At 42.0% G+C, this 24031-nt stretch overlaps 1 protein-coding gene across 2 annotated transcripts; it reads right to left on the bottom strand.

The window, feature by feature from the left end:
- Positions 1–1185: 1185 nt before the first annotated feature.
- Positions 1186–23705, bottom strand: LOC5503106. Of its 2 annotated transcripts, XM_048731475.1 has the most exons (17): positions 23452–23703; positions 22611–22757; positions 20860–21078; positions 20232–20343; positions 19895–20079; positions 18619–18774; positions 17890–18288; positions 17450–17568; positions 16298–16442; positions 15494–15835; positions 14667–15407; positions 12621–12929; positions 11836–11853; positions 11450–11614; positions 10944–11108; positions 2480–5889; positions 1186–1340 (listed from the first exon to the last, which is right to left on the bottom strand). In XM_048731475.1, exons 1-16 carry the CDS (start codon positions 23564–23566, stop codon positions 2501–2503), a joined length of 6726 nt encoding a protein of 2241 aa, XP_048587432.1. In that variant the 5' UTR covers positions 23567–23703; the 3' UTR covers positions 1186–1340; positions 2480–2500. The 2 variants fall into 2 exon arrangements, with proteins under 2 accessions (XP_048587432.1, XP_032227275.2); XM_032371384.2 differs by lacking the exons at positions 1186–1340; positions 2480–5889 and adding an exon at positions 6592–9338 and having other exon boundaries at positions 23452–23705.
- Between the last annotated feature and the right edge of the window lie 326 nt (positions 23706–24031).

The following is a 24031-nucleotide window of genomic DNA, read 5'->3' as shown; positions in this document are numbered from 1 at the left end:
GGGGATTTTATACACATGTCATACGAAACCATGATGTCGCACATAGATGTCTATTGTCCGACTAGTCGGGCTCCCTGTGGTCACAAGGACCACTGCAATCAATAAAACGTTCACAACGTTGTTTTATCAGAAAAATATTTAATGTTATAATATACAAATAAGTTATGCCAGCTTTTCACATTTCACCAAGTGCTTACCAGAAAAGTATTTTATAATCATTATCACAAAAATCCTGCAATGCCCCATTCACGCGGAAATGTATTTCATCCACTACCTTTTGTCATAAAACTCAAGCATTGGTGATTGGTGATATTTGGATTTCACAAGTAGGATTCACTATAAGTTATCTGATTATCTGAATGCTCTAAAGAATGCTTTAGCCTCGTAAAGCGAATAACATAGAGGGGAGACATAACTCCTATAACAACTCACAAGGCAAGGGTTTGTACTTATCAAAAAACGAACTGAAGTGAGAATCATGAATATTTGGTTGGAAGGAGCGAGGGCGAATATCCGGGAACTACAAGATTTATAGCATTCGCTTCGTTTTCGATCGCTTACCTTTCCTAGACAGGCTAGTGAGTTGTTTTTAGAGTGTTTCACCAAATTCAGGGGTGTACCCAGCCTATAGGCCTGCAGTCACTGGACTACAAAAAAAATTGGCGATCTTATTTGCATAAGGAGGGGAAAATATCAAATGTTTACTAATTCATTTTTATGTACGTAGTTTTATATATATGATGAGGATAAAAAAAACTATAATTTTCTTAATCATGGTAGTCTACAGATGATTTCCAAACATATTGTTATGTCGTTCAGTGCCACGCGACGACTGAAGTCCTACTTCAGATCGAGGATGACAGAGGATCGTGTAATATTCTCAAAAGTCTGACGCATTGACGCCAATTTCAAGCCCAAAAGCGGGAGCTATGAAATCTTCACGGGGATGCGGGATGAGGGGCCACGCCCTCATTCAGCTTCTGAATGCTCTGACTGCAACTTGTTAAAATCCTGTGTACGCCCCTGAAATTGAAATGTCTTAAACCGCAATCCAGTCTCTGATTCTTAGCTTTTTTTACTTAGCTTTGATTACATATTTTTTTTTTACATGTTGGCCATTTGTTAAAAAAAGACAAATATGATAACGTCTCATTTGCTATGATATGTTTGCATTTGACTTATTTATTCTACTTTCGTATGTATATATGGCTGGCATAACGAGGTATGATATGTTTACATTTGACTTTCTAATTCTACCTTCCGCAGTATGTATGTATGGCTGGCAGGTGCGTGTGCCGTTCTCTCCTTGAAGCTGGTGGCAATTTACTAGTTCGTCGTTTCTGTGGAAGTCAAAGTATTTCCATCGATTATGGCATTTAAATCCTAAAGTTTAATAAGGGAGCCAGTGACTCGAAAACAAATGTTTGTTTACTTTGAGAGCTGACCAAGTTTTGACTTCCATTGTTAAAGTAACGTAAATATAAGTTTATGTGCGGACGGCAGTAGAGACTGTCATTTGGGACAGTCCTCCCAAATCGTCACGTTTAAATTTCCCCTACTCGCTCTATATGGCTACAATCTCGAGCGACTGCTATTAATGAGCTTGGAGGCGGGGGCGAAATAAATCTCGACGAACGAACGTGCAGTACTAAAGTGACGATATGATCGGTTAAAACGAGAGATGTTTATTTTCAATAATCTAAGCGTTGAAACGCTTAGTTCTACACCTCTTTCAGAGATTTAAAGCTAATGAATAACAAAAGAATCACCAAATAAATCATGGAAGAGTTGCCTTTATATCCCTTAAATCACTGGTTGACTGAAGCTAGCCAGATTTCAAACCATTCACCTGATAAATAAACATTTCTAGATGGTTTGATTCTAATCATCTTCGCAAACATAACTTTTAATAGCGATTTCATTTAGAAATACGACTTTAAAATCCAAAGCGTTATTTCACTTATTTTAAAGGTTGATCCACTTGCCCATTTTTACAAAACACTGCCTCACCGACATTCAAGCAATCATATGTGATGAATAAAGAAAACCTTATAAAGTAAACCAATTTGTGTTTAACCCTCTTTCTGTCCACTGGCTCCCGGATTAAGTGGACACTGTGTTGTGCGAGTCTTCTGATTCCCTATTCTCGCAGAGTATACTTATTTACACTATCTGGAATGTAAGATTGTTTTCGTAGCAACAAAAACCTGACTTACCCACTTAATTCCCTAGCAACAAGAACTTGACTTACCCACTTAATTCCCCAGTAACAAGAATCTGGCTTACCCACTTAATTCCCTAGTAACAAGAACCTAACAATCCCACTAAGTCCCTAAAGGTGTCGTGCTCGTTGAGTGAACCCAGAAAAGATCCCACTTTCTCCCTCCCTACAAGAGGAAAGTCTGGAAACATGGGCGGGGGAATTGTTTTTCTGAAATCATGATAACATAATTACATAAGACACACCGCTTTTACTTACATGGCTACTTTGTGACTTTGCTTAATGTTTAGCCCTTGTGACGTCATCCGTGCTCTTTGACTCAGCTCCTTGTACAGATCGTCCCGTTCTGCAACACCCCGGACCACAACCAGCGTGACAAAACACTTTGCATTCCTGCGGGCAGATCACTTTGGATCTCGAGCTGATTAAATTGTGATCGCTCCAGTAAGACAGAGGTAGCGCCGCAGACTTCTTCAAAAGTGGTCCTTGTCTCGGCATATGTCGCAACTTACTTCCTGCGATCCCATGCCTCGCTAACGGCCTTAAAGGCTTTTTTCTTAACAACTGCAATCGAAGTTGTGGCTTCCGCAATTGTTGAGCTAGTGTCAACGGCGTGTGAAATTTCACGATTGGCAACTGTCTGTTGATGCCTTTGCAGCATTGCTGGGGGCATGTCTTATAGCATTTTATCAAACAACCTTCAGGGCAGGGAATATTTGTGTTGTATGTTAGTGTGTGGCGAGTTGTCGCTTTTGCCTCGGCTGTCACACAGCATTCAGGAGGACAACTCGGAAGACAAATTTCAGAGCAGATTTCTGGACAAGGAGCTGTTCTTGTTGTCCCTGCAGGTTTGGACGTTAAAGCCACTGAGGGGATTGGGTCTGTATCAGATTCCAGCTCTTCCGGCCTGATGGTGAGAAGGTCTGTGCAGCATCGTATGGGGCATGCCGCTGTACAGTCGTGGGCGCACGAAGGCGGGCAGGGTTCGGAGTCTTGGGATGGTGGCGGGGGAGCAATATATGAAGGAAGAGGAGGAGCTGGAAGATGTATGGCGGATAGTAGCGAAATTGAAGAAGATAGTGGGTATTGAATGGGCGGCGTAGGAGGAAGTGATGAGGGCGGTGGAGGCGGTTGGGGAGGTGGAGGTGGTAAAGATTGTTGTAGAGAGCCAGAAGTGAGCGGAAGTTGTGGCGATAACTGTGGTTCTGGTGCAGCAAAAGGAGAAAAAAGAGGTGTTACAGTAGGTGATTGCAGTTGTGGAGGCAGTGGTTGCTGTGAAGGCACTAGTGGTGGTGGTGGTGGTGGTGGTGGTGGTGGTGGTAATGGTGGTGGTGGTGGTGGTGGTGGTGGTGGTGGTGGTGGGGGTGGGGGTGGTGGTGGTGGTGGTGGTGGTGGTGGGGGTGGGGGTGGGGGTGGTGGTGGTGGTGGTGGTGGTGGTGGTGGGGGTGGGGGTGGGGGTGGTGATGGTGGTGGTGGAGCTAGTGGTGCTGCTGGTGGCGGAGGTGATTGTGGAGGTGGTAGGGCTGGTGGTGGTTGGAGGGGTGATGGGTATGGGTAAGAGGACGGTTGCGGTAGGGGATATTCAGGAGGCGGTGGTGAGTATGGCAATGGCTGACGAGCTACCTCCTGTATCGGAGCCTCTACGGGCTGACTGGCTTGAATTGAGGAAGGAGCAGGAGGGGTGGGTGGTGGAAGTGTAAATGGGGGTGGGGCTAGAGGCTGTAAGGGTTGTGATTGCTGAGATGTCCCTTGTTGAATAGCCGCTCCACCGTTTAACTTTGTGATTGATATATCGAAGCAGCACTCTATTGGACACATTGGCACGCAGGAAGATGCACAGACTGCTGGACAGGGTCGCTTTGTTGGTGCCATAACAGTAGTAGAGTGAGTTGACTCCATAAATGAAGAGCAGCATCGCAATGGGCAGTTTGGCATACAATAGACGGAACACCCCGGAGGACAAGTCATTGCCGTTGTAAGTGGTATTGGAGTTGTCGAGAATGAGCAGCACTTGACAGGACAGTTAGGAGTGCAAACTGCTAGGCAACCTAAAGGACAGATTCCATTTGTTGTCGAAGTAACGGCAGCAGTACTTGGTGTAGTGGTTTTGCAACATTTCATTGGACATAAAGAAAGGCAGCTTGTCGCACAGTAGGTTGGACAAGATTGTGAAGACTGGCAGCACCGTATTGGGCATTCTGGTTGACAAGACTGTGCACATGCGGCCGGGCATATCATAGCACCCGTTGGTGTTGCAGGTTGAACGCTGTTTGTTATTCTCTCAGGGCAGCATCTTATTGGGCAAAAGGGTTTGCATGACACAGCGCATGTGGCAGGACATGGAGTGACTGTGCCTGTTTTTACCGAAGGAGACGTCAATTCGGGACAGCACCTTATTGGACAGTCGGGCTTACATACTTGAATGCATATGGCAGGACAAGACGAAGTTGTTGGTTGAACAGGAGTGACGGTGGAGGATGTGCAGCATTTTGATGGACAGAATGGAAGACACGTAGTGGAACACACCGACGGACAAGATGAGTGCGTAGCTTCTGCCTGATTGGACGGGACAACAACTGCGCAGCACTTTACAGGACAAAATGGCAAACAGTTGTGAGAACAAATTTCCGGACATTCATCAGTAGAATATTCTTTAGTGCTTGGGGCTGTAGAACTTTCACAGCATTTCACGGGGCAGTATGGTTTACATTCTTGGGCACAAATCTTCGGGCACGTGTTTTTAGAATCAGAGTCAATTAGTATTGTAACAGGTTTTGGAGCCCCTGGCTCCTCGCAGCATTTTAGTGGACATGGTGGCCTACAGTCCTTGCTGCAGTAAGAAGGGCAAGATTCAGGCTTCGGTTCTGAATTCACAATGATTGACACATGCCTCGGGCTGTTTGGACAGCACCGTATGGGACAGTCGGGCTCGCATGATTTTTCGCAATGGCTTGGACATATAAGCTTCCTACTATTGTGAACAAGTATTGATACTTGTTTAGCGAGAGCGGAACAGCATTTAACGGGACAGTCTGGTTCACAGACTTTTGCGCAAATTACAGGGCATCTTGCAACGTGAATATCCTCATCAACTTTAGACGGAGCTTGAGCCTTTTCCTGGCAGCATGTTAAAGGGCATGTCGAATTACAGGTTAACACACAGAAAGCAGGGCATGCGCTTGTATGTGTATTTTCTCTTGTAGCATCGCTTGGTGCTTGCGTACCTGTGCAACATTTCGGAGGACAATCTGGGGTACATGATTGTATACACACCGGAGAACAATCTATCATCCTAGGCGAGGGATTAGAAAATCTCAATCCAAACTTCTCGATCTCTTTCTCCGAACAGCATTCAACTGGACACTCAGGATTGCAAGACCTGCGGCATGGCTGAGGGCACGACTTTTGGGTTCTCTTACGAGGGCTTACGTCGATTTGAACGAGTTTGGATCCTGAACAACACTTAATCATACAGTCCGGCCGGCAGATCAGGTTACATGATGGAGGGCAAGTGGGAACAGGGTGCGGTGGATGGGCCATCTGGACTTGGTTACCCTTCCATGTGCAGCAATAGTCTGGACAGGAATCCACACAGCTGCCCTTGCAGGAGTCGGTGCAGGCAGGGAGGGGAGGGAGGACAAGTCCTGGTATAGACCCTGGAGCATGGCCTGAAAGAAAATAAGAAAAAGGATATATTTTGACGAAAATATATTTTAGAGAGACAACCTAGTGTAGCCACACTAACCCATTTTCTAGTAATTATCCAATTGCCTTTTAGAATCTCAAACGGCAATATTTGAATCAAATTAACACGAAGCTGAAATGTTATTTTTAAAGCCCCTACAGAGGAGTTTTGCAAACGTTTCGAAGGGGTAGCCATTGGTCGTAGCAAAAGAGTTCCTAGAGATTGGGAAACTACTCTGTTTACGCAAAGATGTAAGGTCTTCTAATTGCTCAATAGCAGTTATTGTTTTGAGTTGCACTGTTTGAAAAAAAATGTTTTTAACGCGGAGCCGCGATTCCAAGAAAACAAACATCTAACAAAGTACATTGACTGATTGTTCATGCGGCTGTTCTTGCGATTAAATCTTTTCGATTAAATTGTTAACGCTCATTGAAGATTATTCGTTTAACTAGGATATTTGACATCTCAATATTTCTATTTACAAATAGTCTATGGAGCCGATGTGGCTAGAGAAGTAGTGGAGGCAGCCACCTTTGGGCTGCCAGAATGCCATGTTTAATTAAAAAACGTACCCCCTTCCCCTTTGTCACTGAGCCAACCCCTTCCCATTTATAATATTTTAATAGCATCTGTTGATGTATGTTGATACACATTTTATCTGAAAAAGCAAATATGACAAAAAACATTTTATTTCCAAATCAAAAATTTTATTCAAAGAGATTTTTTATCTTGACGTTAAGAATCTACAAAATTGATATGGCGGCTGAAATAATCTTTATGGCCTATGATGCTTTCTATGTCTGTTAGGTATATTTTGCTTCTTGGCGTGTATTACATTTTTCTTGTCATATGATATGACCATAGAGCAACACCGTACAGGACAAGACGGTTCACAGTTCTTAGGGCACCCGGGTGGGCACTCTTGTTGTAAAGAAGTTGGCTTCACTTCCACTGGCTTAGAAGTAAACGCAGCCAGACAACATTCCATAGGGCAGCTGGGCTGACAGGCCAAAAGGCAGGACGAGGGACACTGTGAGGGAGTGGGTGCACTTCCCACTTTTGTCGGCTTTGAACAACACTTTTTTGGACAATCCGGAGTACACAGTGTCAAACATGAAGTTGAGCATGTTGGTTGCTGCTGTTGTTGATGCGGTTTAGGTGGTGGTGGTGGCGTTGGTGTTGTTGATAGTAGTGCTGGTTGTGGCTCTGGTTGTTTGCAACATTTCTCTGGGCATTTGGAAATGCATTTCGATGCACATATTGTAGGACACTCAGTAGCCGGACTACTGTTCTTGCAACACATGACAGGACAGTCAGGAGTACATGTCGTTTCGCATGATTTTGGGCAGACAACAGGTGGACTGTTTTTAATGCAGCATGTACTTGGGCAGCTCGGAAGACACTTTGTTAAGCACGCTTCAGGACACAGTTTGTCGTTTCCTAAAGAAACAGTGACAGAGTCTTCTATTGTAATGCATCCTGGTTTGCATGCTGAGCCAGTACAGTTCGCAGGACAGATGTTCAGGTCACTGCAGCATTGCACTGGGCAACCGGGTCCACATACTTTTGGGCACGATTCTTGGCATTCTTTTTGCCTGTCTTTGCTTAGCTGCGAGGTGCAGCATTTAGGCGGACAGAAGTTGCCACAGGATTGGGCAGAACAGTTTGGTGGGCAAACAGAGCAGCATATCAATGGACATTCAGGCCTACAAGAGTCTGGCGAGCATGTAGCTGGGCATGCTGACAGTGGCTCAGTCGTGCAACATCTAGCTGGGCAATCTGGTTTACAGGATGACACAGAACACCAAGAAGGACAGGTTTTCGAGACCCCAAGATCAAGTGTTTGTGATCCAGAGCAGCACCTGACAGGGCACTCGGGCTCGCAGGATGTCAAACACTTCACAGGGCATTCAAACGCATTCTGCTGTTCTTCTTTTGCTGAACCTCGGATCGTTATGCAACATATCGAAGGACAAGATGACTTGCAGTTTTGTGGCGAGCAGTCCGCCGGACAGCTGCTCGAAAGTTTTGTACAGCATTTAATGGGACAGTCCGGTTTACAGGACGTCAAGCAATAAACAGGACATAAGGAATTAGCTGTATTTTGTCCTAGTGTGGTGGGCGGTAAAACTTTCATACAGCATTTAGACGGACATTCTGGCTCACAGGAATGTTCTGAGCAGCCAACTGGGCATTTGATAGCAGTAGCTGGGCAGCATTTCATTGGGCAGTTAGGCTTACAGGACTCAAAACAATCAGAAGGACAATAAGCCGTTGCATTAGGTCCCTCCTGGAGAGGCTCAAGAATCGTTAGGCAGCATTTTGAAGGGCAATCTGGTTTGCAGTTGCTGGGTAAGCAGCCTGCAGGGCATTCACCAGTGCAACATTTTACTGGACACTCAGGTTTACAGGTCTCGGAACATTCCGAGGGGCATTCAGCTGTTGTGTTGTGTTTCTCATTGAGTGGTTGAAGTACCGTGATGCAACATCTTGCAGGGCAATCAGGATTGCAGCCGCTTGGTGAGCATGCCGATGGACAAGAAGCTGTAGAGCTGTGTTGTCCGTTATCTGCTAGTAAACAGCATTGTGTAGGGCACTCCGCCCCACAATGGTCTCCAGAGCACGATTGAGGACAACTAGATAACGCGTTAGAGCAACATTTGATAGGGCAATCTGGTTTACATGATTCAGAACACACTGCAGGGCATTCTTCTTGATGAGATTTGTTTTCCTTTAATGGAGTTAAAACGGTGAGACAGCACTCTGAAGGACAACTCGGTTTACAATTATCAGTCGAGCATTCTTGAGGGCAGGCATTTGAGTGTTCTGAGCAGCAATGCACAGGACAACTTGGTTTACATGACGTAAAGCATATTTTAGGGCAAGATTGAGAATGCTCCCGGTTCTCTTGAATGGGTTTCAAGACAGCGAAGCAGCATTCCGGTGGACAGCCAGGTTTACAGTCCTCGACACAAATTGCTGGGCAGCCCCTGGCATCCTTGAGACAGCAGGATAAAGGACACTCTGGCTTACAAGTTTCTTTACACACAGCAGGACATTTTTCCTTAACACTTTGATTATCTGCTATTGGAATAAGCACTGTGAAACAACACCTTGGTGGGCAATGTGGTTTGCAAGAAGACAAACATTCCACTGGGCAGCCATTTTGACAACATTGTTCTGGGCATCCTTCTTCACAGGATCTTTTACACATTATGGAGCAAGTACCAATGTCTCCAATATTTCTCTGAGGAGTTAACACAGCAGACTTGTGATGCCCGCTGCAACACGATGCAGGGCAGTTGGGAAGGCAAATGACAGAGCATGGCGATGGACATGGAGGAGAACTTTCAAATGTTTCTTGTGCTGGTGGTATTTCTGTTGGAGGCGGCGGTGGTGGTGGAAGGGGTGTTTTGATGGCATGGGTTGGCCCTGGAGGAGGAGGAAAATGTCTTATGGCCGGGTATTGAGTGGAATGCATTAAAGGGCCTCAGAACACGGCTTTCCTCCTCCTCAATTAAGGCCAGCAAGCTCTGGAGGATCTTTGTTATCAAAAGGTTTTACAAAAATAGATTTTGTGTACTGCTGGACAAAGCAATGAAGTAGACGGAACGTCATGTTGCCCCAAAAATGCATTCCAATCAATAGTCCCGTTTTAAATTGAGTATTGATTCCTAGGCGGAAGTTGTACCAAAAAATCAGGTAAGGTCAGATAGAGAATGCTCTCCACCCCTCCCTAATAAAAATAATCGTCTGCTTAAAATAAAACAGCTATAACAGCCCAATTAGTGCTCCCACTCTATTTCCTGATAATATTTTTTTCCGCCGTCTATGTATGTAATGTGGCATTGCCTATCTGCATTTACATTTTCTCTCCCAGAAGATCTTTACTTTCTTCTTCCATATTTCAGGGCCGTAGCAGTGGAAAAATCAGTAGGAAAGATCAGTAGGAACGTGCTTGTGCCCAGAATATTTTCTTAATGTCCCCCCCCGACGATATAACCCAGATGAAGGTAAAACCTGTTATGTTTTCTACGACGATATTAAGTTCTATTTTTATCTCATTGTGTGCATTATGTTTCTCAAAATGGTTTACTACCAGATTGGAATTGAGCCCCAAGTGCAAACTTTCGTCGGCTTAATTAGACGTTTGCATGACAATGTATCTGGGTACAAAATGTTTTCAAATAAGTCACTGGAAAATAAAGTTGATTTCTTAAAGTTCTTATAACCTTTTACTTCAGCAGTCTAGGAAAAAGAAGCATAGATAAGCTTTCAAATTCTTAAAAGAAAGTTGAGTTTGATTGAAATTTAAATTTTCTATAGCGCTTTGAACATTTTCCTGGGCGCGCGAAAGGAGATTGAATGGAGTGTATAATTTCAAGTTTTGGCGGAAAAACCTAAAACAGCGCATTTTCCTTAAATCCGTTTAAATTCTGAGACAAAAATGTCACAAAATATTATCGTGGAGTTTTGTATTGCAATGCAACCCACTATGAAGCGAAAACCCTTTAAAGCATAAAATTATATGTGAAAAAAGAAAATATGAAATAATGTTTTTTTGTAGATTTCAAAGACAGCGCGCGCTCGATGGAATGCCGTCATCCTAGATTGCGCATGCAGAGCGCGTGCAAAATGCAAAAACAGCTCCCAAACTATAAGATTTTTGCTAAATTTTGAAGGTTTGTTTCCTGAAATTCAATAATCAGTTGACTACCAGGTATAAAGATGATGGTATCGTCCTACGTTTTGCAGATAGGTAAAGTGATCCAAAACTTGTTACCACACATTGATCGAAGGCGTGTTATATGGTATCCATACGAACCACATACCATTTGGAAGATAAAAATATAGTGAATCAACCAAATCTATCAATCCTGAAAGGTTATATGGACTTTAAACAAAATAGGGAACGCAGAGTACAAAACTGAGGTTGTAGTCAAATAAGTTATTACACAAACGTAAACGGCATTAAAGCAATAAACGATGGCAAAGGTGATTTTATTCACATGACAATGATACCGCTAGAATAATTACCTCCGCAATATCCCCACTTCTGGTCTAGATCGAAGTTGTATGTCGTCGCGCACCAAGGTTTTCCGTTGCTGTCTCTGATGCACTTCTGGTAGACTTTGCTTTTGTAAATGAATGGAAAGTGGCAGCAGTCGCCGCCAGCAGTACCTCCATGCGCCACGTTACAATCTTTGCGGAAAGACAAGCAAAAAACATGTAAGAAAGTTCTACCGTAATTACGACGCTAGTCTTTTTCTAGTTTTGTTTTATTAGTTTCTAATGCATAAGGAAATCAAGAAGAATCTACGTACAACTACAGCAGATGAATCTTGTTAGATTTTTTTTTATATTTGTCGTATAGCGGTGTGTTCCATGATCATTAACTAGTCGTAGAGCCGTATTCCTTCGACTCTCCTTCAGTTGTCTTTTAAAACATTTAAAATGTACTGTTTTCATCATCTGGATTTGGATCATCCTCCCAAATTAAGCATATAATTGATATGTTTTTCCGTAGTGCAATATTGTCTTACGTGGACAGAAGCCCCACTCTTTGTCGTTGTCATAGTTTTTGGTGGTAGCGCACCATCTGAAGTTTCTGTCGGCGCGGATGCACCGGTTCTGTTCAACTCCCTTGTACGTGAATGGGAAAAAGCAACACGCGCCATTTGAAGTACCCTCGTGTGTTGGCATACAGCCTGGAACCAAAATAGCAAAAGTGTTCTTACTGAAATAATACTTTGTATTCTATTGTATTCTTACTAATAATACTTTGTTGTTTGTGATAATACTGAAATAACACTTTGTTTGTTTGTGATTTTTTATGTTTATATTCTTGTTTGCGTTTCAATGTCTGCGTTGGTGTCTTGTGTCTGTTTTTGTTTTTGTTGTTGGTGTTTTAACAATATTTTTGTCTTACCAGCTGGTATGATGATAACTGAAAAAAAGGAAAACAATAATATCAGTTGCAAAAACTTTGATAAGGAAAAGTAACAACATGATCATGAACGTTTAAGGACCACGCACAAAACCTTTAAACATGTGCAAAATAATGCTGATATCAATTTGTTTATCAATGTTTATACATCTTAGAAATATCAGAAATATTCACAGTGCCATTAGTTATGGAATTCGGCCAGGAGCCAATTGTTAAGGAGTGTACAACCATTAATCAGAACCAGAAGAATTTATAACTAAAACAGCTTATAATATGAAATTTATTAAATCATATTTCAGTGATGAGTTTCCATTGGTCAATGCAGGTCACGTGGAGGTTTTTGACAAAACAATACCGATGAAATACAAACATTGGTAGCCTAACCGGCACCAGAAAAAGGCAACTTAATTCGCCGTATGCAATGGTGAGAAGAGGTATTTTTTTGTGAATGGATTTACGCTTGTTATTATTTTCAAATTCTGCTTTTCACGGCTGCAATAAACAGTCCAGGTGTAAATCCACCTCTTTGAATGCAAGTTTTGAGCTTTTATTTTTTTGTTCTAGTCAACAAATGAAGTCTCCCGAACTCGAAACCGAGACTGCATTGGCAGTTGACGATTCATCATATCTTGAATAAAAGTGTTAAAGCAAATCACAGCGTGTTTTTTTCGTTGGAGCAGGCTAAGGCTCCTGGTGTCTACATCTGACCTCTTTATTCCAAAAGCTCGAAGTAGTTGGAGCGAACCTGACTAATTCAGCGTACTTACTTGCTGGAGGGAGAGTCGGAGCCGTCGTAGTCTGGACAGGCGGAGGTGGCGGCGGTAGAGGAGGCAGTGGTGGTGGCGGGACTTGCGTGGCAGGTATAGGTGGAGGCAAGGCCGAGGTAGGAGGGGGTGGGGTAGGGCGTGTAGTGGAGGCCTGTGTCGTAGGGGTGGTAGGTACAGTTGGTCGAGTGGTCTGTATGGGTGGAGGCGGAGGTGGAAGTGGCGGTGGTGGCTCGGGTGCTAGAGGAAGTGGCGGCGGGGGTGCTGGCGTAGTTGGTTTGGGTGTTGTCGGTGTTGTCGGCGGTGCAGTTGCTGCAAAGACACAAATTAAAAGAAACACGATCATATCGGGTTAAGAACGAATAATAGCACAGAGTATCCTCGGAAATTGCAGCCCGGGTCGTTTGTTTTTATATCTATCACAACTAATGAGTCTTTGAAACTTCATCTGAATGATCAGGAATACTTAATGACACTAATAACCAGGTTTAGTACAGCAGACGACTAATTTCTTGATCATACACTTATTCACGTTTTCTCAGAGTATCACTCGTTAGTGACTTACTCGTTTTCGGGTCCATTGTAGTACTCGTTAGTGACTTACTCGTTTTCGGGTCGATAGTAGTACTCGTTAGTGATTTACTCGCTTTCGGTTCCATATAATAGTACTCGTTATTGTCTTACTCGTTTTCGGATCCATATAGTAGTACTCGTTAGTGTCTTACTCGTTTTCGGGTCCATAGTAGTACTCGTTAATGACTCACTCGTTTTCGGGTCTATAGTAGTACTCGAAATGGCTTATTCATTTTCGGGTCTAAAATAGTACTCGTTATTGTCTTACTCGCTTTAGGGTCGATAGTAGTACTCGTTAGTGTTTTACTCGTTTTCGGGTCCATAGTAGTACTCGTTAATGACTTACTCGTTTTCGGGTACATAGTATAACTTGTTAGTGACTTACTCGTTTTCGGGTCCATAGTAGTACTCGTTAATGTCTTACTCGCTTTCGAGTCCGTCCATAGTAGTACTCGTTAGTGTCTTACTTGTTTTCGGGTCCATAGTAGTACTCGTTAGTGTATTACTTGTTTTCGGGTGCATAGTAGTATTCGTTAGTGACTTACTCGTTTTCGGGTTCATAGTAGTACTCGTTAGTGTCTTACTCGTTTTCGGGTCCATAGTAGTACTCGTTATTGACTTACTCGTTTTCGGGTCCATGGTAGTACTCGTTAATGACTCACTCGTTTTCGGGTCTATAGTAGTACTCGAAATGGCTTATTCATTTTCGGGTCTAAAATAGTACTCGTTATTGTCTTACTCGCTTTAGGGTCGATAGTAGTACTCGTTAGTGTTTTACTCGTTTTCGGGTCCATAGTAGTACTCGTTAATGACTTACTCGTTTTCGGGTACATAGTATAACTCGTTAGTGACTTACTCGTTTTCGGGTCCATAGTAGTACTCGTTAATGTCTTACTCGCTTTCGAGTCCGTCCGTTAGTGTCTTACTTGTTTTCGGGTCCATAGTAGTACTCGTTAGTGTCTTACTTGTTTTCGGGTGCATAGTAGTACTCGTTAGTGTCTTACTCGTTTTCGGGTCCATAGTAGTACTCGTTATTGACTTACTCGTTTTCGGGTCCATAGTAGTACTCGTTAGTGACTTACCCGTTTTCGGTTTCATAGTAGTACTCGTTAATGACTTACTGGTTTTCGATTTCATAGTAGTACTCGTTAATGACTTACTCGTTTTCGGTTTCATAGTAGTACTCGTTAATGTCTTACTCGCTTTCGAGTCCGTTCATAGTAGTACTCGTTAGTGTCTTACTCGTTTTCGGGTCCATAGTAGTACACGTTAGTGTCTTACTCGTTTTCGGTTTCATAGTAGTACTCGTTAATGACTTACTCGTTTTCGGTTTCATAGTAGTACTCGTTAATGACTTAAACGTTTTCGGTTTCATAGTAGTACTCGTTAATGACTTACTCGTTTTCGGTTTCATAGTAGTACTCGTTAATGACTTACTCGTTTTCGGTTTAATAGTAGTACTCGTTAATGACTTACTCGTTTTCGGGTTCTTGGTCACATGCACTACGACTTGCACGGCAAAAATACATCTCTCAGCGATGACTACCGAAACAGCTTTCCTGCCATTCAATAATAGGTTATACACGTTTGACGGGTCGATGGCGCTAAATATAATCTTGGTCATTGTACTCCCGATCATATCCCTGGGCTGTGGAAAGGTCTCAGTCACAACCTTCTTCTGCGATGTGGTTGAAGTCGGCTGGGCAATCGCCTTCAAAACTTGTTCCACATTTGTTTTTCTTGAAGGTTTTTGTTCATGCATTTCTTCTTGTGCTGTATAAGTTGAATGTCCTATTTGACCGAGAACTTTTCCGACTGGGCCATCTGATGATGTTCTTTGGGGCACATTGCTCTTCCTGGAAACATCTTTTGTCCTTTCCTTGTGTCTTTTGTCTGCATTGGACGAATAAATCTTCATTCCTGCAGGTTTGTGTCGGTGGCTACTGTGGGTAACACTTCGTATCGTTCTGTCGTTCCCGTGAACTCTTGCATCTCTACCAATATTTGTCTTCTTTTCAAATGCTTCTTTTACCACATCTACATTATCCACAGTTCCCTGTGTTGCCGTCCCCTCGGGTGCAGTATCAGTGGCTTTAGGCAGTACGTATTTCAGCTCAAAAACCTTCCCATAGACGTAGTACCCTTGTGGTTTGAGGTTTGAGAGGAGTCTGAATGGTAACCCGGCGTCGTTGATGAATTCTATCCTTAAACAGACCACTGCGAATATAAAAATATAAATATATAATGAATTTGTCATCAATATATTATTCTTTTTTCAATATATGTTTTTTTTACAGACTTACTGTACTCCACTTTGGCAATCGCTGGCTTTTCTGGGGCCGGAGTAGTTGGGGTTGTCATTGCAACTGTCGCATTTGTAATAGGCACGGCCGTGGTGGACTGGAAAACTTTCAAGACCTCAAAGCAGTTCATTGTAGCACTCTCTCTTCCTTCGATAGGACGAATTACAAAGGAACACCGCTGAAGCCATGCGATTGTTGGCTCATTATACCGGGCCACTAGGTCGGTCACGTGAAAGCTGGTCTCGCGGCTCTCGCACACAAACCAGCCCTTACGCAGTAAGGAAAACATGAAGGCTTCTGGAAACTTTAGAGTTCGGAATGCCGTAAACGTTGAATCAATATCTGTACAAAGAATGAAAAATATTGGGATACCGTAAGTACAGCGTAGCCCAGTGGTAAGAACACAGTTAGGACCCATTAGACGCACCTCATTACAGTGTGACCCGTTCTAGTGGAACCCCATGATATTTATATAGTTTATACCAATAAAACTGTCTTCGTTTACTGGATGTATAAAAATCATAGGTCATTCATTAAGCTATCTTTTATGTAAAAACTATCTATAATGTGTGTATTAAAAAGGTTTTAAGGTTCCATCCCTAGTTATTAAACACGCTCTATGCATCTCACACGTTATTCGACTGTAGGTGTACACTGGAGTACGTCGTGTAGTGCGTTGGAAAAGGCGTGGTGTATGTCTTTAAGAATAAATAAACTAACAAACCAATCTTTAAAATCAACAAACAAGCCACCACCAGGCTTGTTTGTTGATTGTGTGATTGTTATAAAGAGCACAGCACTCACAGAACTTCTTAGTACTTCCAATCTTCGCCAGAGTGTAGTGATAATTCTTCTGTACAATGTAGTAGCCAGGAAGACATGCAGATTCCCATGAAACAGTCTGTTGTCCGTCTCCCCTCACAACAAAGCCCTTGCGAGCGATCCACACCTGCATGAACATGATAATAAATATAATAGACATGATAATAACATGATAATAAATATACTAGACATGATAATAACATGATAATAAATACACTAGACATGATAATAACATGATAATAAATATACTAGACATGATAATAACATGATAATAAATACACTAGACATTTTCAAACACTGCCTAAAGCGGAGCCCCTCACTTCTTGATGATTGTATCGATATTACTCTAATAGTTAAAAAGCAGTCGGTTAGATATCCAAGAGCTCCATAGAGTATTCAATTTAATTTTTAAATGCCATGAATTCAACAGAAACGCAGACATCACAATATTCAAATATTTGACAAAATGCTTAGGGTTTTCATAGTACATGCAGAAGTATCAGTAGATACAGTATTTATTCTTATGTTTATGTAAATAATATTCTCGCATCACCTAACCCAGGACTGAGTCTGCCCTGAAGAAGTCTTATTAAAGACGAATTCCAGTTTTTGGTGTATCGTATTCATTCTTCTGGTACACGAACACGACTATTTGGCCTTTTTGTATTTATACTACACCCGGCATATGCATCCGTAAAAACGAAAAGAATCAAAAAGCCCAAACTGTCGCGATCTCGTACCAGAACAATGAATACAATACACCAAAAACTGGAAATCGGCTCTGCCAAATTTTCGTCTTTGATAAGACTTCTTCAGGGCTACTTCTGCCCTGAAGAAGTCTTATTAAAGACGAAAATTTGGCAGAGTCGATTTCCAGTTTTTGGTGTATCGTAAAAACGAAAAGATGTATTACCCCTCTTCTTTCTCCCCCTTCAGAAATACAAACTCGAAATTTTCTGAGCACTTATTCGAGACATTAGGGTAACGTGAAGACATGCATTAAAAGGATGGACTCGTTACAGCGGACTCATATACAGCGGACTTATTAGCGGGCTGATTACAGCGGACTGATCAGCCGGCTACCGCAGGTCGCGGTGGCCTATTACAAGCTCTCAACTCTACTGGTTGTCTCACCTGGCAGCGCCTTCCCAGGACCATGTTACCATACGTACTGCGCCAACACAAGTTCTTCTTGAACTCTTGAGTAGCAGGGATGTTAAGAGAGTGGATAATGTACATTGCACCCACAACGACTGAAAGACATAAAAAATCATGCAAGGCTGAGAGAGGCAGCAACGTTATGGAGCAGTAAGAAAAGGCTCATGTCTCCCCTAATTTTTTGCTATACCGTGGCCCACAGAAAACTGATGCACTCATCCTTTATGGTTAGCAAATTTAAGATGCAACAATACGTTTATCTGAGGTTACGATTTAAATTGGAAGCAACATAGCGATGAAAGGAGGACAAGCTAGCTTCCTTCTCGATTGTAATAGAGAAATATTTAATAAACCTTGGCCAATTGAAACCTTTAAGTTAGCTAGCTAAATAATGGTCAGGCTCGATGTCTTCTCACCTTTAGTTGCGGCGCCATTTCTGTTGACATATTTTTTTGCGAGATTCTGCGCGTTCTCTCCTTTCTTTGTCTCGTACACAGGCTTATACTCCTTTGCTGGTGTTTGCCCTCCCCCTTTCTGTTTATTTGTAACAAATACTTTAGGTTTTAGTACGTTTGGGGTTCCCGTTACCCCTCCGCCGGCCGTCCCATTCCCGCCTGCTGTAGCACCTCCCCCCGCCGTGCCAGACGCGCCAGCGGTAGCATTCCCTGCTGCGTTTGATGTCGAGGTTGCGGTTGCCATGGAGCTATTTCCGGTGTAGATATTGAATACGTGGCGATTCAAGGTGATGTTCCGTAGTGCTTCTTGTATGGTCTTTATAGCGATTCTAGTTGCGGCTTTTCTTGCAGCTATTGCTCCTAGAAAACAAAGCGTCGAGAATCTTGAGTCCACGGGACGACTTACATGACACTGTTGCTTTATTTTTGTTTTGAATTATTTGAAACCCTTATCACTTTAAAAAAAATCATCAAACACAAGAAAATAATTTCATTACCATTTGTGCGAATTTCTCTTCTTTCTTCCCTCGAGGTATCCTTTCTCGAGTTAAATGTTTAGAACAAATGTAAGAGTGCCACAGTACGGCAAAAATGTTGACCCCTGTCGTCGTATGTTTCATCTACTGTACCAGAGGGCTTGCCTAAATATATTAACGTGGATGGACCCACCCCACCCCACTGGTATCATACCTGCGGCTGCCCCGGCTTTCATCCCTGCTTTCTCTCCTGCATTTGCGCCCGCGAGCGCACCCTTTTCAGCGGCTTCCTTCTGGCCCAAAGTGGCACCCGCATGCGCACCTGCCTTAGCGGCGACCTTCACTAACATCAGGGGGTCCGGGGCGGGCGCTGCGGACACAATCACGCTCTTCTTAGATAAGCTTAATTACACTAGACTAGAGCAAGAATAAATATTGAATGCTAGAAAGCAAGTACTTCTCAGAAAAGTTCAAGTATACTAGAATTCTGGATTCAGGCTAGAAAGCATTCTAAATTCACAGCAATACATGGCTAAATAATATGAACTTTTATCAAACAGCGCCCCTATAACATGGTTTACCTCTGCATTGCGGGTGAGCCGCTTTATCAGCCCTAGCACCAATTACAATTAAGCAATTCGGAAAAGTCATTTATGCACATGGGTGCGTATTGTGAGGTGGTACTAATCGCCGCATATTACAATTGTAAGATGTATACTAGTGTTACATTGCTTACAGTTTCGTCTGCAAGTTTTACCTTATACACATCTTATATTTATTGTTAATATTTTATTGTTGATACCTCACTCTGTCTCTCTTTGCCATACTTAAATTACCAACATAGCATAATTTGCATTGATCTACGATTTTATGGCGCATACCAGCAGCATAAGCGCAACATTCTCGCAAAAGTTTACTTTGTGCTGTTCCAGGCTTCATGTGATTGCTAAGATAATCTTTACTTTTTCGCACCTGGTCTAGCATTCCTCTTAAATTTTCTATTTGCTCGGTTTCCTACATTGGCAGGAAAAAAAAGGCAGTTATACCAAACTTATATAAACCGTGTGCACAAACTTCGGCAAAATTTCTGTAATATTGTGATGTGAAAGGGAAGCACCATTTTTTGAAAAAGCACATCTAACAACCTTAAAGTAAATTTGATTTGAAAAAGCACCTCTAAGAAGCGATCCAGTGAGAGATCCTTCTTCCATCTCCCGAGTACAAACAATTACATCAAAATATCAGTGTCGAATACAGGAGTTTATCGAGCAAATTATTGTCAATTTTTGACAATAGGCATTTCTTTTAGAGAAAATATATTTCAGTTTTAGATTTTGGATTCTCGATTTGATAAAAAGATGCTACAGCCAGTAAAACGCTAGCTTGAGCTTGATGATAACGAGACTCCCCGATAAGTGAGTGATATTATCTTAGTTTACCTGCACATTTGGTAAGAAACTATTTGTCTTTTCGATTGTCAAGTAACTCACGCTTCTTTTTAGGCGGTGGTAAGGTCCAGAGGAACTGTTTAGGGATCGGGTCGTACTCCTTCCCATCGGGCATCTTCACCTTCACGTTCACGTGATCAGCAAGAAACTGATCCTTGTGAAGCACCTCGGTGTAGTAGTACTTTCCTTTATCGAGATACACGGCTTGCGACGTCTGCTCACGGTATCTGGGACAAGAACATTCTCTAATAAGCCGTTTAATAAAGAATATTCGTGTGGTTCTGTTGTGTGATCGACGTACTTGTTGTATTCGTGTGGTTCTGTTGTGTGATCGACCTACTTGTTGTATTCGTGTGGTTCTGTTGTGTGATCGACCTACTTGTTGTATTCGTGTGGTTCTGTTGTGTGATCCATGGACACTTCTGCTATCATGACCTTCCTCTTGGGGTTTTCGTCGGTGCTGATATAAAGCTGACCCTGGGCGTCACTTGCTGAAAAAAACGTCATAATCTTCATCATCATCAACATCATCATCATCAACAACAGTAACATTAAAATCATCATTATCATCAACACCAACTCTTACATTACCACAATCATCAACAACACTAACACTACATTACCATCATCATCAACACCAACACTAACATTACCACCGTTATCAACACCAACACTAACATTACCATCATCATCAACACCAACACTAACACTAACATTATCATCATTTTCATCAACACCAACACTAACATTACAATCATCATTACACTAAGATCACCATCATCATCAACATCAACACTAACATTACCATCATCATCATCATCAAGACTGCCAAATCGTCATGACAACCAGTTCACGAGCACGATGATCGCCATAAATTTTACAATAACTGTCGTTTTGATCATCATCATCAAAATCATTATTTTATCAAAATGGATGAATATTATAAATGGAATCATCATCGTCAACATGAATAGCCCTTTATTGTAATTAACAGCTCCTATACTCACCCAACTGAAAAATATAATCTCCCGTCAATGGTGGTACGAAGTAGCCCCTTATCCTTGAGCCATAAGAGTCGCCCCAGTCCGGAGGCTCGGTGTAGGCATCCGTGTAGCCAAGATAGTTTGGCAGAGTAGGGAAACGCGAGCTCTGAACCAAGTTCTTGATATCGTAGCCATCAAGGCCATCCCATCGCTCCAACACAAGCCCAGGCCTTCGCTTGATATCTACAGGAACGGTGACACGATTATTTCACGCGCCTGGATAGAGGTGGGCATAGGCGCGCTCGCATCCCCCATTGATGAATGGACAAATGTTAGACGATTTGCTTATGGTATATATGCTTGTGTAACGGCCATAATGGACACCTGTAAATATGCTCATAATGTTTGGGACGTCTAAAGTAAGTTGATATAATATTGAATTATCAATTGTAACCAAGTTTGGTAAATCGTCTTTCATCTTTTAGACTAGTAAAAGCTAATTCAGCGTAAGAAACGGCTATGAAAATATCTCTTTTTTGATGTTATTTCAGAAACGCACGACTAGTCCATCTTTCATATTTTCTGTGGTCACAACTGAAGGAACTATGTTCATCCTTGATTCACATATTCAGTATGTGGTGATTTCGCTATTTTAATGGTTTTTGAAAGAAGCCCTCACCCACTTTAAATCGGCTACTCTCCCAAATCCCCAAATATGTGTTCGTCGTTCAATCACTGTATTAGGGCATGGTCATTATTTAACGGGGGGGGGGGGGGAGGGCTGCTATGTTTGGGGAAGGGGGGGGTGGTGCGATTTTTGAGCGTCGATTTAGGGGCAGGCCTCAAATTTTGATACAGGGTTTAGAGGAGGGCCTTAGAGGAGGGCCTTATTCTTTTTTTAATTGATCAATTTCCGAGCCTCCTAGTCTGAAATTTCAACATTTTTCTGTGGAGAACCCCCACCCCCTAAAAATAAAGAAATTAATGTGATGCGCCTTCTGCTTTCACTTTCATGACTTGCGTTTGGCTGGCGTTGATATACATCATCCTCTAAAGTGTGTACTATTTTTATCTTACGAGTTCTTTTGAGGTTTTATTAACTTCCATCACTGAATTTACGAATTTCGATTCATGTCAGAGTCCCCCCTAATAACTTTTCAGATTGGTGGTAAAAAAAATGAACTTAGCAGCCCAGAAAAAAAATAAACTTAGCAGCCCACCCCCCCCCCCCCCAGATAAATAATGACCCTTCCCTTACACCTTTCTGACAATCGCTTTCTCAGATAATACTCTGAAGATGAGAGGTAACATATTTATCCTTTTTACACTTTCTCCGCACTCCTCACGCCCACTCCTTATACCTAGTGATAATTAACAATTATACCATTTCAATTGAGGTGTGGATAGTGGCGAAATATCTACCGAGAGCCGAAGGCTCTCGGTAGATATTTTTAAGCCACTTTCCGCCGAAATGGAAATGGCATAATAGTATAGTATATAAAATGAGCTTAAGATAAATTTTCTTTTAGGAAACACTTGCAAATCGGCTTTTACATCCGCCATTTTGCTTTATTTCGGGGAGCAGGAAAATATCCACCTCCTAGAAGGGTATATTGCATTTTATTCCGAGTTTCTCAACGAATCAAATCGCTTGTTCTTGCGGAGTTTTATATGCTAATAACATTTGTAAACTCCAAGATATTTTCATTTGCCTTTTTTTACACAGAGTTACACAAACATTATCATCATCATCATCAACATCATTGTAATCATACCTCTGTTAAAGGTTGTGGAGTCTTCTTTTGCCATGCTTGCGGCGTTAGAGACAGGAGCGTGAATCCTGGACTGTGTGTCTGGAGATTCTATAGCATCGTTATACGAGCCTGTCATGTGTGGCTCATCCAACGAGGATTGAACAGGCTCTAAACACAAATAAATCAGTAGATGCAAGTCGTCTTATGAAGCTTGAACTGAAACGGGCCTTCCAAATAGATTGATTGATAATCTATTCAGTGTAACGTGCACTGCTTCATTGGTAACGTTATAACAATTTAATCTTGGATTTTGTAGGCATGTGAACGGGGATGGGGAGCTGTTAAGAGAGTAATGGGGATATAAGTTGAGAATTTGCATGTACCCTTTTTGCACTGCAAAAACGTGACCATAGAACACAAAGGAGATAAACAGACGTAAGGAATTATTCTAGAATAGCTTTAATAGTTGAAGCATATATCATAAATTGCACAACTAATTGCTCAATTACACATTGATTGAAAAATCGTTTTGCACTGAAAATCAGCGCACACGAAGCCTAAAATGTTCTGTTGACATTTTCTCTGACCATCTGCCAATCACAAATATTTGTCTAATAATTTAGTAGCGTTGGCTACTTTATATCCACCGTTTACTCTATAGTGATTTTTTTTTCGACGCACACAAACTTAACAAAGAACAGGCTTAGATAGCAAGGCAATGAAATAAAATCAGATTGAATTGTATTCATAACAAATTAAATAGCGTCTCAAATAACCTAAATTCAGCACTTTAAATGATACAATGTTCAATAACCTATATTTAACAAAATAAATAAACAAATTCATAACAAAACTTACTTACCCGGCAATTCGCCATTACCATTCTGCGCAAATAGAACAGGATCAAAGAACTGTGATCGCGCAGAAAAGCTCGCGGCTTGAACTAAACACACAATGAAAAGAGCAAAGGCAGCCATATCGGTAGATCACTCATCCCCCCACCATGTGGGAGACAGTTAAGGTGGAAGATGTAAATTGTGCGCCATTTTATCCCGCTTTATTTCCTTGACAGTTGGAGAAATGGTTGGTTCGAAGCGTGAACTCTACCTGCTGGGCATTGTTAATTAGTAATGACGAATAACTGCAGACTCAACACGGGCTCTTTGGCAAGGGCAGGTGCCTAGTCTTGGGTGGGCGCTTGGGGGCGGACATGTGCTACGAATGGCTTCACTCGACTTCTGATTCGCTTTTCTACATCACATGGCTGGTTTTAGCTACAACTGAATCGCGATAACTCGAAAATCGAGTGATAAGCTTCGAGTTATCAACACTAAAAAACGAACGTTCCACGGCCGTTTTAGGATCTAGCCCTTTAATTGTATTTTGCCATAAACATATATATAAAACTAGGGAAACAGTAATTATTATGAATAAGCAGAATG

This window comes from Nematostella vectensis, chromosome 8, assembly GCF_932526225.1.
Source record: "Nematostella vectensis chromosome 8, jaNemVect1.1, whole genome shotgun sequence".
Lineage (NCBI taxonomy): Eukaryota > Metazoa > Cnidaria > Anthozoa > Actiniaria > Edwardsiidae > Nematostella > Nematostella vectensis.
This window is presented reverse-complemented; position numbering and strand designations above follow the sequence as displayed.

Coding starts and splice junctions, on each gene's coding strand:
- LOC5503106 (XM_048731475.1), bottom strand. CDS start 23,566: ATGGCTGCCTTTGCTCTTTTCATTGTGTGTTTAGTTCAAGCCGCGAGC. Junction 18,775..19,894: donor ACCACCGCCTAAAAAGAAGC/GTGAGTTACTTG, acceptor TTGTGTCCGCAG/CGCCCGCCCCGGACCCCCTG. Junction 15,408..15,493: donor GATTGCCAAAGTGGAGTACA/GTAAGTCTGTAA, acceptor TTATATTCGCAG/TGGTCTGTTTAAGGATAGAA.